At 42.9% G+C, this 18,313-nt stretch overlaps 1 protein-coding gene across 1 annotated transcript in view; it reads left to right on the top strand.

The window, feature by feature from the left end:
- Positions 1 to 842: 842 nt before the first annotated feature.
- Positions 843 to 18,313, top strand: part of LOC115823282 (coiled-coil domain-containing protein 148-like) — a 22,857-nt gene continuing 5,386 nt past the window's right edge. Inside the window, exons 1-9 of the mRNA XM_030787322.1 lie at positions 843 to 897; positions 1,658 to 1,779; positions 4,388 to 4,491; positions 5,358 to 5,452; positions 5,552 to 5,697; positions 8,124 to 8,219; positions 8,921 to 9,105; positions 10,807 to 10,945; positions 14,406 to 14,612. Coding sequence (XP_030643182.1) covers positions 843 to 897; positions 1,658 to 1,779; positions 4,388 to 4,491; positions 5,358 to 5,452; positions 5,552 to 5,697; positions 8,124 to 8,219; positions 8,921 to 9,105; positions 10,807 to 10,945; positions 14,406 to 14,612 — 1,149 coding nt within the window. The remainder of the gene's footprint in view (positions 898 to 1,657; positions 1,780 to 4,387; positions 4,492 to 5,357; positions 5,453 to 5,551; positions 5,698 to 8,123; positions 8,220 to 8,920; positions 9,106 to 10,806; positions 10,946 to 14,405; positions 14,613 to 18,313) is intronic.

Here is an 18,313-nt window from a genome sequence, read left to right as displayed (position 1 = left end):
TGCCTCTTCCATGCCAGAGGAGAGAGTGATTTTTCTCTCAGCTGCACACATTCCACATGCGCAGCTTATCCTAACTGACATAACTGAATGGAGTTATTAATTCAGCTCCAGACAGAGGGAGAGAGAGAGAAAGGGAAAGAGAGAGAGAGTGTGTGTGTGTGCTAAAGATACTCTGGAGCATCATAAAGCGTGTAGAGGGAAGCCTCCATATTCCTCCTATACACAGAGTGATAATCAAATGCTGCAGGAGAATTAATTACTACTCCCACCGGCTCCCTCCCCAGCATCCTCCTCTTCCGTGTGAAATTGATTGCCACATTAAAGGGACATTTGATGCCGGTTTCTGACTGAGTCCTCGTATGTTTCTAGCCCCCGTGTGATACGCTTAGTGGGAAATGGATCTACTGTTGTTCCTTTATAGCACATTTTTACTAAGTAACTGGATGCAGTAACACACGCACGTAATGCATTCTCATACAGAGTGTTGCATAATAAAATAAATCATACAGTTGTAATTTTACTTGAGGTTATCAAAGTTTACCAGCACGGAGACTAGACATTTTACACGCAGTCTTCATTTGGGCTCTTCTGTTCGTACACTCAGGAGAGCTAACCCCCAAAGGCATTATATATTAAATGTGCTGTTTAAGGAGAAATCTGGAGATAGGAGTTCCTCTAATTAACTTTCTCAATATAAATGTTAATCCTAAAAATAAATAATAAGACTTCAGAAAAAAAAAAGCTGCATCGACCTCTTGTAACAACCTTTGAGGATATGATAATAATGTTTTGATATCTGAAATTTTATTAGCATATGTTTTCCACTCACAGATGAGGAAGCAATGAGTGGGAGGGACCTACGAGTGTTCATCACAAACCATCGTGCAGATGATTTAGGTAAAATTAACCCAGTGTGCCTTTTCTTTCTTTCTTTCTTTCTTTCTTTCTTTCTTTCTTTCTTTCTTTCTTTCTTTCTTTCTTTCTTTTTTTTTTTGGCTAAGCATTTATGTATGATTGTGATTGGTTGATATTCATCTGCCCTTCGAGTAAATGTAACCTGTCGGTGTAGTGTCTGATGAAATGGTAACTACTGTGATTTGCTTTCCACGTTGTTGAGGGCAGTTGGGGGAGGGGGGTGTGTGTAGCTTTTGTTAAAGGCACCACTGATCTGTTAAGCAGATGCCTGATGCGGCTGCTTCTCTCTGCCTTGCACTTATAGATTTCACTGTAGTCACCCTCTGTACTGGCTAGAGGATTTGGTGCAGTGGCTGTGTGCGTGTGCGTGTGTGTGTGTGTGTGTGTGTGTGTGTGCGTCTGTGTGTTTATTTATTGTTTTTTGAAGCTCTGCACCAGTGACCCTTCTTTGGTCAGCAGCAGGAAGACCAAAAGAGATTATAATAATGTTGAAAACGTGTTGCTAATTTGCTTCATTCTCAATTTCTTCGGCTGAATAAACAAATAATCAAATTTAAGGAGCATGTAAGTGGACTGATATACGAATAAATGTATGACTGAAAGAATGCATTGATCGCATGTGAATGCATGAATGGATGAACTGCTGGATGGACAGATGAATGAATGAAGAAAGGAATGAAGAAAGGAAAGAACCGCCCCCCAGCCCCTCGCCCCCGACTGATAATTTTTCCTACCGGCACAGAGAAGCTGACCCAGCGGATAAAAGATGGACTGGGAAGCTCCAAGTACAAACCAGTTCAATACGAACAACTAGAGGCTATTGTAGAGGCCAAACGCTTCTCAGCTGAACTGACTGAACAAAAGGTAGGTCAGCAAAGGCCACCTTTCATTAAACAACTTAGAAACATGATGAACCGCCAGGGAGAAACTGCTGCGTAGAGATTGTAGTTCACTACGGCTACTGTCAAGTTAAATTAGTATTTTGGGCGGGGTTAATTTATTTAATCCATGCTCACACACACACACACACACATGCACGCACACACATATACACAAAACTGAATGTACCTACAGGGATTACTAATGCATATTCATAAGCCTTGCTAATTAAAGAATAAATGACCTTGAATTCTTAATTTAGTTTGAGGGGCAAAGTATCACTTGTCTGAAAGTGCACAGGTGTCTCTGAAAATGTAAGAAAATAATGTGTTTGATTGTTGTCTCGATGTTTTTTTTTTTTTACAAATTTTATTTGAAATTATTTATTTGCCTTTTTAGGCTTTTTAGAAGGAATGACATAACCGGGGCAGTTGTTTAAACATTGGGTATATTTCATGGCTCATCTTTTCTATCTAATTGGAGGAAAGCCATACTAAAGCAGAACTCAGGAGAATGTTAGATGTTTGGCTTGAAATCCAAGTGGGTGATGGTGGAAGATTGTGTTGCGTTAAGAATTCAGATTAAAAATTGTGAAATTGAATAATGCTAACAGACCTCATGCACACTCACACATGCATATAATATGCTCATAAGTATATGCACTCTCTCTCTTTCTTTCACACTCTCTTGCACTCTCTCTCTCTTGCTCTGTCTCTCTCTCTCTCTCTCTCTCTCTCTCTCTCCCTCTCTCTCTCCCTCTCTCTCTCTCACATACATACACACAAATGTACAGTCACCCACAAAAACGGCCTCCCTAGAGATCCAGGAGAAAGGATTTTATTACGTAACAATACATCCTCTTACGTAACGCATGAGGTATTTCCAAAAACATTAGGCTAAAAAGAAAAAAAAAAGACAAAATAAGAATTATGTTTATCATTTAAATATTCATGAAGAATTTTTTTTTTTTTTTTTTTTTTAAGGAATGACAAGAAGGCTTTTTGAAGTTCATGTACTCTCTCCCTCTCTTACTCTATCTTTCTTTCTTTCTTTCTTTCTTTCTTTCTTTCTTTCTTTCCTCTGAACCACGCCGCTTTGCGAGCGTAACCCCGGGGGGCAGCGGTGGGATTATGCTTGTCCACCTGCGGTGTTTTAATTGGTAAACTGTGGCGGCGGCGTTTTAGCGTCTCATCATGGTTGCCCATAGCAGCACCCTGTGAAGCCCAGATAAGGCAGGCAGTGTTTGCCTACGTCTGCTGTGCTGAAAGGCACAAGCCCTCTGCGTGAAAAGCCCGACGGTGATAGCAGTACACACATATGGAACATATGGGCAAGAGGAGACTTGAGGGTGTGATCTGATGGGCTGTTGAGTAAGAGAGTGGGCGTGTCCCAGCTATGCCATCTGTAGTTCTCATAAAAGAGACTTCCCGATAAGATCCGCGGGTTAGTACACAGAGGATAAAGGTATTCATACAGGGTGTGTATCCATATGTACATGCTTCGATGTGTGAGTGTGTGTGTGTGTGTGTGTGTGCACGTGTGTGTCTCTATGCCTGTGTTTGCGTATGAGTGACAGAGAGAAAGAGAAGGAAACATAGTTGTCCATAATGTGTAAATGTGTTCGATACTCTAATGACAGGTGAGTCATAGTTATATATGACTTTTTGGGTGATGTCTCTTTTATTGTGTGTTACTACAGAAAGGTGATGCAAACAGGATACAGGAAACAGAATTGCTATCATGTGTGTGCACAGTTATGACTCAACTTACACTTTATAAAGCTGAGTAATATTACGCCATAAAACGGTAGATATTAACTTTGGTCTTAAAGCTAACTCAGTGGCATGATTAACTGACTGATTTGGGACCATGTTTGCTCGTGATTTATATCTCAGCTAAGAGACACCTGGGAATTGGTGTCTGTATTTCCTCAAGGCAAATCCCTCGTTGCTTAATTGAGCTCGTTTTGAAGAGAGATATGTACAATTATCAGAGTCAGTCACCTGTGTAGACCCTCTCTGATTAAAGACAGAGTGGGTTGTACACGTTGAGCAGTGAAAATGTTTTCTCTTTCTCCTTGAGAAAAAAAAAAAACCCTTGTTGAATCACATGGAGACTCCCTGCTTGTTATTCCCTACGGGAGTCTAACTCAGAGTCTGTTATCTCTGGATAGTTTCCTTCAACAGTTTGCATTTTGCTTTCGAGTATTCAGTAGTAGTAATGTTATTTGTAATAAGGTAATAAGGTACTCCAGATTTTAGATTAGGGACAGCACCCCCCCCCTCCCCCAACACACACACACATACACACACACTCCATGAGGGCGTGATAGACTCTTCATCGGCTCCTCAAAGACTGCTCTGTTTCAGAACTTGAAGACTATAGTGTAGTGGAGTAATATCTATACTACATTCGAGTGACGTCATTACCTCTCTTTCACGTTCAAAAACCCCTCTTTTTCCACGTTTATGTACCTATTTAGAACTTAATGTTCTAAGTTTCAGGTCTAAGCCACTTTTGCAGTAGTGTTACTATTGGGAGTTTGGAGGACTAGAGTTTGTGTTTGTGTTTGTGTTTCCTGTTTGTATTTGAGGTCCAGAGGACCCTGCACGCAGCCCAGGTGAGGAAGGAGAGAAGTCAGTTGAAACAACACAAGCAGGTGTGGTGTAGAGAGAAGGACAGACTGTGCAAAGCAGGGTAAGACATCTGTCATCACTCACCTATCCTTTCCTCCTTTTGCTCTTCAGCAAGGACTCCGTCTACGGCAGGGAAAACAAAAACAGGTGATAAAAAATGAGTTGTGGCGATACATGAGACGGATGAGGTGAAACTTCTGATTGCGGAGCTTGCCAGAGGGAAGGAAAAGAGAGAGAGAAAGAGAGAGGGAGAGAGAGAGAGAGAGGGAGAGAGAGAGAGAGAGATGGGTAGGGAGGAAGAGATAGAGGGAGAAACGAACAGAGAGAGACTTTGACTTCCAAGGTCCCCTTGTTTTCTTCAAAACATAATACATTAAAAAGATTGTGTCTGTCCTTTTGACTGTTTTTCTACTTTTCATTTTACTTTTGCTGTCCTTTTGCAAAAGCGTCTGTGAAAGATTAAAAAAAACAACAACAACAACATATGAGCATAAAGAGGCAGTAAGACTCTGTCCAGACATAGAGTGAACTGTAGGTCTTGGTTTAGCTGTTGGGTTCTTAAAAGGTGCAGCGAGGCAGACGCAAGCTAAACGGCGTGAGGAGTTAAGCCGGACCGCGGAGGTATAAAGGAAAAACGGTTCTGTGGTAATGAACGTGTGTGAGCTTGCCAAGGTTAATGGTGTACACACGCGTGGGTACCTCTTAATGAGACAGTGCAGTGTTGGACAGCACCCACAGCAGCAGATGCAGCCTGAGTACACGTTCAGTTCATTAGCACGGTCCAAAACAACAGAACACAGGCAAAAGCACCGACGTCAGAACTCCGGCTATGTGCGTCGTTATGGCTCGATTTGACTTGAGGTTCATAATGCTAAAAAAAAAAAAAAAAAGTTATGCTTTTTCTTTCTTCTCTTCTCAAACTTTCAGAAAGAAGGCTGAAGCAGACGTTAAGAGTTTTCTTGGACTGTGTGGACGGGAGAAGAGAAATAATTTGAGCACATTAACCAAGCTGTTGGAGTATGGTAGGCTGCTGTTCAAGCTCTTTTACCTGAGTTAAAACAGTGTTCGCTTGGCCCCTGCTTGTCTCTGTGGAGCCGTGTTAATGCGGCGTGTTTTCTCAGACCTGCAGTTGGAGCAGGAGCGGGAAGATTTCCGATTGGCCACAGTGGAGCCTGTCTGGCAGCTGAGAGAGGACCTGCTGTTCCGTCTGAGAGCTCAAAGCACCTCGGCCAATCAGCACGCAGAGTGGGAGCAGGTCCTTCAGCAGGTAACACACACTCCAGTCATGCTACGTGCGCACACACACACACACACACACACACACACACACTTATGACACGCTCTGTTTAAATGCCTAACTCACACACTGTCTTGAACCAATAACTATACACTCCATGTTTCACGGACTCTCAAGTTCAGTGCTCAAGGGCCGGAGTCTTGCTGGCTTCTGACCTTACTATATAATCAGAGTGATTTATACCTGGGAAACCTGGTGTTGAAATTCCTAGAAACAAAATCCGGCAGGAGTTATGGACTTAAGGGTCTGAGTTGTGCACCCCCACCATAATCACAAACAGACACAAACACACACACGCACAAACACACACACACACAGTGTTGTACATAGACACAACCTTTGTATATCCAGTCCATTCTTACAACCATTTATTATCACGTCAATCAAGTCCGTAGGCTTGAGTATCCATAAATGGCAGTTTCATGTGAAAAAGGAGAAATGTATTCTGTGTGAAATAGCCTGTTAGCAATAAGCTGCTCTGCATTAGAGATGCAGAAGAGACCTGTGTTACAGGGGTGATGGATAATTGTGTGTTCACTTTGAGTGCCAGGATAAAAAAAAAAAACGAAACATAAGCTCGTTTAAAAGCTTAGAGGAATGTTGCACGATGTGCCTGTGTATCTGTTTCTCGCACGACTAATGCTCTCTCCGAGTCGTCTGGTATGAGGGCATATGAGAATTCAATTCTATATTTTTACCAAATGTGCTAGTTTGGAAATGTGTTTATGTTATAATGACTGCTGAGAGCACAGGCAGTGAGTGTAAACTGGATACTAATGGAAAGATTATACACAGACTCAAAGGGCCAACATACAGGCACATCCGTGCAAACAGAAATACACATACCAGCTCTCGTCTGGACTCTAACAGACACACATGTACACACAAACACACACATACACACTCATACACACACACACACACTCCTCTCTCAGTTGTGGCTTATATTTTATCCATTTAATGCTACACGTTGTCTCTGTCTCCTGTACTGTCATACCTAGGTAAACTATATAGCTAGCATGTTAGGTTAATCGCTAGAATCAGATTGTGAGGAGTCAAGCTCCAGTTCAAGTTCAAGTTTTTTTTGTGTATAGTTCTTTTTACAGTTAAAAATTGTCTCAAAGCAGCTTTACAGAGATACATGCCTAAACCCCCAGTAAGCAAGCCCAAGGTGACAATGGCAAGGAAGAACTCCCTAAAATTAAGGGAATAGAGGGAAGAAACCTTGGGAGGAACCGAGACTCAACAGGGGGAGCCCATCCTCCTCTGGCTGGCACACAGAATAAAGATATTTACAGTATAGAAGGTCAACTGTTGAGAGCCACAATGTATTTACAGGAGTTGATATGAAAGATGGCATAGTCGTAGAGGCTATATACAGTATAGAAATTTTAAAAATGCACGTAAGCTTATTCTCAGTTTTGAAAAACGTTTTTTTTAAAGCTCGTGATAACAGCCATAATTACAGCTTCCATCAGGATAAGGATTTTAGAGGAGTAACAAAATGTTCTCCGCAACTAAATGTAATGGGGAGGTGAGGTTTTGGGGGGGGGGGGGGTGTTTGTTTGTTCTTTCACAAAGGAGATTCTTTTTTTTTTTTTTTTTCTACGTCTTTTTCCCCCAAGTGCCACAGTTGAGAGTCACAGTTCGCTGACAGACAAGGAGCACAGTGACTGTAGCTAACCTGTCGTCTCTGCCATACCCTTAATAAAGATTACCCCATGCTTAGCCACTGTGTGCTAAGAGCAGAGTTTAGATGAGCTGACATAGAAGGACTTGTCTTATTAAAACCTTTTTCATCCATTCAGGCCGGCTCAATAAGCCCGCTGTAGAGACAGCTGGACAGCGCCGTGGCAACCCTACATGAAAAGCATTTTGATTCGCTGTGTCGGAGGATGGAATTAATTCAGGAGAACAAAAAAATCTTGTGCTTGCACAAAATCTTTCATATGCCTGTGTACTCTTGCGTAACTTTCAATTTCTTTTTGTATTCAGAACTTTTATCAGATATGGTGGCTGGTCTGACTTATTGCATTAAAGATGTTTGAAAACATTTTTTTTTTTTTCAGTAAAGGAGGGTGTGTGTGTGTGTGTGTGTGTGTGTGTGTATTTGTGGAGGGGCAAGCAGAGGGAGAGAAAGAAAGGAATAAAGAGAGAATGAGAGAGACAAAAAGAAAGAAAAGAAAGAAAGAAAGAAAGAAAGAAAGAAAGAAAGAAAGAAAGAAAGAAAGAAAGCAATATGAACAGTGGTATTCACACAGAGAGCATGGTCTGGTGGATTACTGTATGTGGTATGTGGTCGGTATGACTGTCTGAAATACGCCTGAAGTGTGACCTAGCACTTGTCGGCGGTCATGTTAATAACCAGGTTGGCCCTGCACTCTGTACTCTCTCAGGTTCGCTTTGTCAAGGATCAGCAGGAGACCATTATGGAAAGACTGAGTTCTGAGTGTCTTTCTTTGGAGCAGGAGATTGCTAACGCCAGACTGGAGGTGAGGTAACACAGCTGGACACTTACTGCAGTTGTTTTTCCAGCATCAGGGATCTATGCTGTCATCTGCAATTTGATACGGTGTTTCAATTTGAATATCGCAAAGGTACAAAATGAGTATTGAGGATGTGATTTGCATAATTTTTTTCCCTTTTATCAAACAGAGGTAAAATATGTAACTGGAGGAGTATTTGGAGTGGCTGGATGATGTTCTGGCACATTCACATGGCTTTTTTACTGTGTGCATTTTCTGACTTAAGATACTAAAATTCCAACAGGACAGCGCTGTGTTGAAGCGATATCAAAGAAATGTCAGACGAATGCCTTGCAGAGTCTTCATCAAAACTACCATTTATCCTGTTAATTAAGAGAGAAAGGTCAGGGGGAAAGGGAACAGCTGAGAGAACTGGGACAAGAGCAGTCACTCAAATAAAGAATTACTCGACCCAGGTCTGATTTTACTGATGCTAAAAATGCAGAAGTACCGTTTAGATGCCAGCACGCAGTTATAAAAACAGACCATCGTGTGTGATGTCTGTGAAAAGTCTTGTCTCTCATACTCAATCTCAAGGATTCATTTGCTTACCAGTGTCTGTCAAACGATGTGAGGACGTCTTTGCGGCGTTTGTCGCCCAAGCAGCAATTTTGAAAGGAGACATTTGTTTAATGACATATGGAATAACCCTTTTTCTTTTCTGACAGGAGAACCTCTGCCCTGCTGCTTCAGAGGTTGCGGCAGAGCTGGAGAAGGTTCCGGAAGATCTCTCGACCGCAGAGTGTCCGTATCCTGAGCTTAGCTCCTCTCTCATCCAAGAGTTTCACTCCCTCACAGACAAATACAAGGCCAGACTAGAGACGATTGAGAACAGACTACAGGGTCTGGACAGGTAACAGAATTAAAGCTTGTGTCATTTCTTTCTATGAAACTCAATATCAGTCACAATTTTAACAAACACTTTTCTTTAGAGAATCCAACAAAAAAAAAAAAGCCTAGTTGGGTTAAAATATCACCAGCGGAGCACTTTTCAGCTGAAGACTTAACGATATGGCCAGTGATCGTCTTTGGTTTGGTCCTGCTCTTTGATGCTTATTAAAAGAGGTCGGAGCTCCTTTGAGAGCAGAGAAAAAGAGTGTGAAATGACTCTCAGAGCGTAGAGATGAGATCCCCGCCCTACTGACAGCCCTCCCCGGGAGATATCACCTCAACAGGGGGTTGATTGCCCCAGTACGCATTCATTTGTGAGCACCGTGCCTCAATAGACACTCCATAAGTGCCTGGGCATCAGCAAGCCAGTCATGATGGAAACAGAAACGTTGTCAGCAATCAGAAGACTCACAACGATGAATATCCAAATGTGTAAACAGAGTTTGTTTCAGGATTTGATAGGATTTCTGAAGGGTTTTTTTTTTTTTTTTTTTTATGTTTCAGGTAGACTGAAAATGCCCGCTTCTTTGCTCCGTAGACTCATCGTGATCTTTCCGCTATTCAGTGTCCTAGATATTTCAAAAATAATGTTTCTGTGGATTGAGGTCAAGCTGCTGTTCTGGTCAATATGGCGTGTCCTCATTCCACCACACATTCACAATCCCCTCTTTGTGACATGGAGAATTGTCATGTGAAAGTAAACATGAACCAGTTGACACAATGTAGAGCACACAGAATTCACCTCAGTATTCGTGCATCCGCTGACATCGATCCAAGTACAGCTTGAGCATGCCATGTAAAAGAGACACAGAGTCCAGATGATATATTTACATATGTAGTTACATGAAACCTGAATTACCAGTTCATATGTATGGTGTATTTTCAGATACACTGCCTCAGAAGTAACACACTTCCAGGTGGTTTTTTAGGGGTCATCAGCTGTTATATGTGAGTGGGGAATGTTAACCAGTTAAATTGTGGTACAAGGATCCTGAGATCCAGTTTGGGCCAGCATCCCACTGTTTTTTCCTCACGTTATAATCAGATGCTGATTTCTACTACAGAATCAGGTGTGTGTATGCTCCTGAGACAGATCAAAGGCAGATACAGACACTCAGTGGCCAGGTCATGATGTACTCCACTCACGGATCTGGATTGCCCCCGCAAGCGTGACCTTGACCTTGACCTCCCCGTGTTGTGTATCAAACCCCTCCAACTGCCAATTTCCCTAACCCCTAAGCCACAGCCATCGAGGATTTACTAGAACTGAAGTTTAAACATATGTGAGTGCATGTGCATTGGATCTTGAGCCCACCGTTCTGCTATCCAGGTTGTTAAGTTTGGGGGTTTAGTATTCTCTATGACAGGATGCAGTTTGCAGCAATGCAGAGTTAAGTAGTTGTTAGCTTTGTGTATCGGAGTCATAACAAATGTGTATGGGTACAGTGTGCATAGATATGCATATAAGTATATGAATTCTGTGTGTGTGTGTCTGTCTGTGTGTGTCTGTCTGTGTGCGTGTGTCTGTGTGTGTGTGTGTGTGTGTGCGTGTGCGTGTGTGCGCGCGCGCGTGTGTGTGTATGTGTGTGCGCGTGTGTGTGTATGCATATGTATGTGTGTCTGTGCATGTACGTGTATGCATGTGTGTGTGTGTGCGTTCCAGGTACTGCGGTTGGTCTCCGGAGGATCACCTGCTCTTTCAGGCCACAGTGGCCCAGTACCCACCTGAGCTCCTCAACCACAGGACTCTGTATATGGACATGCTGAAGAGACTCTTCCCTCACACCTCCAGACAAGAGCTGGTCAGTTACAGCCCTGACTCTCCCGCTCTCTCTCTCTCTCTCTCTCTTAATTTTTAATCAACCTTTTTCTCATTCCTTCTCTTTTCTCCTCTCTCTCTTTCCATCTCTTGGTCCCTTATATATATACACACACACCAGACAGTATATATATATATATATGGGTTTTTTTTCTTTCCTTCTCTTTGCATAAATATCCAGACAGTTACACTTTAATGTCCCTCTCTACTTCTCTCTCTACTTCTCTCTCAAAGCACACACACACACACACACACACACACACACACACCAGACAGTGTGAAGTGAATGATATGCACAGCAGGCTGTTGGATGTGCCATGTCACTCTCTGAAGACCACGTCTCTTCTTCATCCTTCGCTTGCTGCCACCTCCACCATCACCATGACAACCACCATGGTGTCATGCTCCCTTTCTAAGACCTGTTCTCCTATCAGTTCCAGCTGAGTTCCATGCTCGCGGGCAAAGTCAGCCCTCTGGAGCTCGCTGGCATAGACATGTCTCTCTTCCCAATGCCCTGAAAGTCTGTCTCTCAAATGTCCCTCAAAGTGACATGCAGAGACCAGAGAGAACACAGTGTGTTAAGACCAGACAGGTAGTAAACACCCTCTTAAATACTGCCTGTTTACTATGTTGAAATTTCTCATTGATTGTGCTTGATAATGTAATGAATTTACATTATGTTGTTGCATAAGAGTGGCAAGGGGTTGGTTGTCAAACAATGGTTTTCCTCAAACAGCAATGCACAGTCTATTTCTCAGGCAAATTTCAGATGTTTCAGCTGTAAAATATGATAAGGAAAAAGTACAATGAGTATTAAAATCAATTAATCAGCTGCAATTAGCGTATGCACCACACACGCAGTCATTCACTCACTTACACACACACACACACACACACACACACATAGAGAGTGCGAGAGAGCACAAGCTGTACCAATGGGTTGTGCCTGACATGTTCGGTTCATTAGACGCAAAATTAAACACGCTGGTTTTACTGCGCGGTGGTTGAGCGACAAGGCGATTTATCTACATTGACTGTGCTGCGTTCCCTTTGCGCTGGTACAAACATATGCAGAGATTTGCCAACCTAATCACCAACACACAGAGTTATGGGAATCACAAGCCAATGTGTCCCTTCAAATCCATAATGAACACTTGAACACAGCCACCTATTCCACAGACCACATGAGCAAATGAAGAAGTCTTTCCTTCGACGTGCCCAAGGTGATTTAGTCTTTGAGCTGTCTTGGAAATATATATATAGGTTTCTGTTTTTGGACCTCCCTTCATCTCAGAAATCAATATTGCAATTCTTGTTGCTTTGAGAAATCGTCAACAATTCTATAGTAGGATATTTCTTTCTTATAGCATTTAAGTGTGGGAGCCAGTGGACTGTACTGGTTCCATATAAAACGGTTTGTTTTGGTTTATATTAGAACACCAGAGGAACAAAGCCATGGGACAGAATCACTTATTATTAAAGCTTACATCAGAAATGGGCCTTGTGTTGAGGAGAGACATCAAGTCATTGGGCCTGTATTTTATTCCAGTTAACTCGACAGGTCCTTTTAACTTTGATGGATAATCACGGTTTGATCTGATGGTAGAGATCCTCATTTAACCAGTCAAACACTGAAGTATAAACTTCAGAAACATCTGTTTCGAGAAGACAATATCCTATGTATTTCCAAGTGAAACTTCCAGAACAAATCAGGTGGAAAGAAGTACACAATTCGGTTGAAGTCACCGTTCAGCTGCCCGGTTGGAGCTTTGATGTCAAATTTCTCCCCCCTCAAACACTCGCCACCCAATTTTCTTCAACCTGTGTGTGGTGAACACTTTGCCTGCCATTCCCTCTAAACTTGAATGTCTTCAAAGAATCAAAGAGCTCCCAGTAAAAAGGAATGGGGGGGGGACGCTTAAAGGCCACTACCGCTTTGATTTCCAAAGCTTTTAAGGTCTGTAAGTCTTTAACAAAAGCATGGCTGAATTGAAGGAAAAGTCAAAAGAAGTGCTCTTTACAGTTAAAACTCTATTTCTTACATAATTGGCCTCTTTGGGAAACAATCAGAGTTAAAATGTTCACTCTGAAATTTAAAAAAAAAAAGAAAAAAAAAAGAAAAAAAAATGGCAGTTAAGAAAGCAGTCTCACCAAAGTGCGTCCGACCATGTTAGTCTGGAACCTTTTGCACCTACGGTTTGATAGGAATTTGCATAGACGTTTTGTCACCTCTTATCAGTGTCTATATGAAAGATTTCTAGTGCTTTCTTTTTCTGGTGTTATTACCGGCAACGCAATGCTCCGTATCACCGTTGTCAGCTCAAGCAGAGTCACACTGCTGTGTTCTGTTCAGTTTGATTTACTGCCCTGTATTATGGTCAAATCCGCCGGTAGCAACGTCCACTCAATCATCATATGATGTTTGAGTCACTAAGTCAAAGACAGCGGCTGCCCAATGTTTGGGGAGTGAGAAGCGCCCCCTGGTGGTCCATGGTCTAGCTCACGTCATAGTGAGCCATTATCTTGTCCGTAAGATCACGAGGTGAACTCCCTCTTTTCCTCCAAAGAGATTCAGTAGAAACATCGCTTGGTTGTTTAGGGGTTTTTTTTCTTTTTGTTATCATGTTTAGAAATTCATTTTTTAGGGTTGCTTGTGCGATTTCTTGTGGCTTCCCTATCAATACACAGCCCATCTCCACTGGTGCTGAAGTTGTGCAAGGCAAAGGACTGGTGTACAGTTTAGCCAGTACTTTTTTCCAGCGAGGAGACCTTCTGAAACAGACTCACACACACGTATATATTATACATCTCAAGTACGAATTCATCTCAGTTTACAATTAAAACTTCAATAGGGCAAGTGACATAGTGAAGCGGAATGCGAAATAGGAGACAAAGATGATGGATTTCCTTTTCACGTTTGATCCATTGCACATTAATAAACAGGCTCTGCTCCGTTGCCTCTGGCAAGCGCGTTACAGCAGCACATCAGTCGGTTCACTCCACATTTTCAATAAAGTCAGTCAACCGTCTAAGTTCGTTGCTATTAGCCTACAGATTAATATCGTACCTGTCTTTTTCAGTGCGTTTACCCAGAGGTGCCTCTAACTTCTGATTGGCGACACAGTGATGAATTAGGACAAGCGCGTGGCTTGAGGACACTGCACTTGGATGAGTGATTCTGTTCAACGGTACAATGCCGAATATACAAGGCTGGATTGGGGCCTGGCTTGTTTTTACAGTTTCCTCCCACGACAACCAAATGTCATAGACAGGCTATAAAGTCTGTGTTTTGCAAAACAGTCATTAACGGGGATTGAAGTTTTGACAGCGTAGAGAACGAACCATTTATCGGTCTGCCTCACGTACACACCTCGCTCGCACGTTGGGTCCAGTCGCTTCCGTGGTTACGTACGCTAAGTGTTTGTGCTTGTTTGTTTTTCCAGAGTGCTCACGAGCGGACCTGGGACTGGTACCGGTTCAGTGTGGCACAGCAGAGGCTGGTTCTGCAAAGCTGGCAGAGGGATCATGAGGAGCTGTTCCTGAGGGCACTGGTTACCATAGAGGAGGCCAGACAAACCCATCAGAAACAGCAAGCCCTGCAAAACGACCACATTCAACAACAACTCATCTGCAGGGAGCTCAGAGAGAAGGTACACCACCATATAAAATATCATTCTTATATGACCATACCTGTACTCTGTAGTTCAGTTTAACATCCACAGGCATCTGTGTCAGATACTGAATAATACAGAACGTATTTGCTATGATGGATACTTGGATACTTACACACATACTGTATGTAGGCCTTCAAATACATAGAGGCCTTTTAAAGATGTGCATGCCTTATGTAGGGGTTTGCAAATTTAAAGAAAGAAAGAAAGAAAGAAAGAAAGAAAGAAAGAAAGAAAAACAAGACTGCTAAAGCTGATATTATTAAACCTGATGTCACTTAAGTTCATGCAGGAATATGCAGCTTCTGTTCAGATAGTCACGACACGAGGAGATCTGGCACGCGCGCTTTAGCTGTGGTGTCCATTAAAAGTTGTTGGTCTGATCTATGTTTGACTTACAGCTTGTCGTCTCAGGGGTGTAGAATAAGAAGGATGGCTTCAATTTGATAATGAAAGTTCTTCAGGTGGTACGGAAGCCAGCAGCTGAGACATTTTAATGGTTAAAAGGGTTTTTATCCTAACAGACTAGCTGCTTTTGCTCTGTAAAACATTTAAATATCATGGCACATGTGTGCAGGAGATCCCAAACAGGAGTAACCCACCGTGTGTTCCAAGGCCTTTATCGGTCCCTCAAAGTGACATGTCCTGAAGAGAAGACGGATTCTGGTGCTGGTCTGTCAACCCGGAGAAGAGCTTTGTCTCTGCTGCTGTCAATCCAGCTGTGCGGTAGCCCCGCCCCCTTAATGAACTATCATTAATCCATTCACAAGCAAAAAAAAAAAGAAACCCTTACAGTTTTACCCCCCCCCCCCCCCCCCCCCCCCCCCCCCCCCCCCCACCACCACTCAGTTCTTCACAGGTTTCTGTGAGGGTTTTTACGGAGACTTGTTGAACATCTGTTCATTTATCACGTTCATACTGTTAGTGTTCTCGCTCTGACTCACCGCACTAGAATCCTATGGCTCAGCATCCAGAGGAGGACTTAGTGCAGTCATTGGAGAGTGTGGAGAGACTTTTCTCGTTTTTTGGGGGGTTTTTTTCTCTCTTTTCACTTCCCTCCAGCCTGTGTCCTCAGAGAGGTGAAGAGCGATGGCCTCATTACAGGCTTGTTTAGGTGTGTGTGTGTGTGTGTGTGTGTTTGTTTGTTCCTGACCCGCTGGGCTCTCTTGTGGGCAGTTATGGAGTGTATTGGTAAGAGACCCAGAGTAAATGTTGTCTTGGCTGAGTTAAATTCTGATTGTCACAAGGACGAGTTCTCCCTTGGGCCAGAGCTCCGTTTTCCAATACAAAAGAGTGGAGTGAAACAAAGACAGTCTCACCGTACCTCTACCCAGCTCAGTGAAAGTTGGCCCGTCGCTTCAGTGCAGTACAATCAAACCCCCACCCTCGTCTTTGGTTTTGTGACTCAGTCTGCAGGTGTGTGGTTGATGCTAAACTGTTTGCTTTCATGTAAGAAATATGCAAGGCAGTGTTTTTTTGTGATGCATGACTTCAAAGCCACATGTAACTGAGCCAAAGTGCAATAATCGTCAATCTGTTTTTCTCTCATACTAATGGTTTACCATGCCGGTATTTTGTAAGATTTCCCATCTTGATTTGATTTGAGTCCAACATTAGGCGTACAGACTAACTAAGGCAGCGTTTGTTTGTAGCAGAGAGAGGAGTGAGGAAAGAGTTTTGGGGGGGAATTTTTTTTAAATCTTTAAATCACAGTAATATACTTATAATAATTAAGCAGCATACCATAGTGTTGATTCTGGATTATTAATTGTGTCCTTGATTCATATATTACTGTTTTTTCATTTGGCACAAGAATCCTCATCATATAGACCTTGTTGCTGGAAGTCACTCCACTGAAGTTGCCATGGTATCTGGAGTTTGGTAGCCTTGCATTGTGGTAGCCATTTTGGTAGCCTTGGCTAGGGTTTTAAGATATCGTTTAGTTGAAATGTTCATCTTCCTCCCTGACTTTAGCCTAAGCTATTGCCATGGTTACAGCACTATCTTTATTTCATTGCTCTCCCTCGCCGCAGCTGTGTTTGTGCTCAATGATCTTTGATGAGTGATTGTCTTTTTGCGCGTTGGCAAATCAAGCGTTAAGATGAAGCATTGAGTTGAAAATCAGTTGTCTGGTGCAGATGCTGTGGGAGCCATCCCCTCGTGGGATGGTTTTGAACCGAAGCTCCAGCGACGACGCCAGACTCTGAGAGCCAATCCTCACACATATGGTAACAAACAAACTTCTCCTTCAATGGGAATTGGCCAGAGCTTTCTCAGACGTGGTGGAACCTTCTGGAAAGGGGGTTGTGTGATCTGCAGCGGAAAGGCCTCTTTCTTCAGGGGTGGAGCACGTCACACATACAAATCCTCGGTCTAACTGACTGACTGACTGACTGACTGACTGACTGACTGACTGACGTCTAGGTGCCATTATGAGGACCACCCTGGATGTGGGGGGTTGTCTGCTCTGTCGGATAAGCCACTCGACTGAAGGCAATCGATCTCACACAAGAATAGCCTCTTGAGAGGGAGGAAAAAATTGACGGCACAGAAAATTGGCTCCTTGCACCAAGGTGCCCGGCAACGGCATGGAGTTTCCTCTCCGCCGTGCGCCGGCTCTCAGACTGCCTCTTGTCCTGTTATAGCCTGTGTTCTTACAACAGTATGAATTTACCATAAGGAAAATACGAGGCACTACTCTCGGGCGGTTAACGGTATCTTCTTGGCGAGTAGACTAGGAGTTAGTATGGTACGACTCTGAGCCTTCGAAGTGCCTAAGCTCCCGCGAGTGAATTTTGTCAGTTTGTGCACTGAAAGAGAACCCATTTAAATTCTTTATGGTGTCTCCGACAGAGAGAGTGCATTTGGAGTGACTAGAACAATGCACCAGAACATTAGAGCAAAGGCTCCTGGGAGTGTTAGTGTCCTGATGTGAAGAGGCAGCTTGTCTTTCTGCCAGTTGCAGATATAGATTTCATTATCACCATGGTTTTAATGTGCCTATTAAAATCCCACAGCAGAATAATGCAGAAATGAAAAAAGATGGAGGAAAAATAAGCTGGACTAATAGACTCTCTTTTGTATTCATTGTGATGCCTTTTTACACTTCATTACGAAATAAATCTTTTTTTTTTTTTTTGCTTTGTTTTGTTTGTTTGTTTTTTTCTCTCTCTCTCTCACAGAAAGTGTTAAAATTTCAGCAATATGGTTTTAGCGAACCTTGGGAATTGGGAATATTGGGAATATCGACGAACGTTCGCGAATGTTTTCGTGAACAGTGGGAAGCGACGCTTTAGTCAAAGTTTAGTCAAGTAAAAGCCACATAATTCAGTAACAGACAGTAAAGGATTGGCGGTTTTATCTAGCCAGTCTCTGACTGCTATTCAGTTGTGAAAAGTAAGCCCAAACCCAGGTGAGGAGTCTTCAGACTTCAGTTTTTCTCTATCTTTCTCTCTCTCTCTCTCTCTCTCTCTCTCTCTCTCTCTCTCTCTCCCTCTCCTCTGCGCATCTCTTCTAGTTCCCAGCATCATTCACCAGGCCATTTTATCTGGGTCAGGTTGGAACATGACTGATGGTCCAATTATGGGAGCCAGTGACTGGAGGCTGTGAGAGTGAGGGGGGGATGGGGGTGGGGGCAGGGGGGGGGGCAGGGATGGGGTTTGGAGACACAGTCCCTGCTG

Source organism: Chanos chanos, chromosome 10 (assembly GCF_902362185.1).
Source record: "Chanos chanos chromosome 10, fChaCha1.1, whole genome shotgun sequence".
Classification (NCBI taxonomy): domain Eukaryota; kingdom Metazoa; phylum Chordata; class Actinopteri; order Gonorynchiformes; family Chanidae; genus Chanos; species Chanos chanos.
Note: the sequence above shows the minus strand (reverse complement) of the source record. Positions and strands in the feature narration are given on the sequence as shown.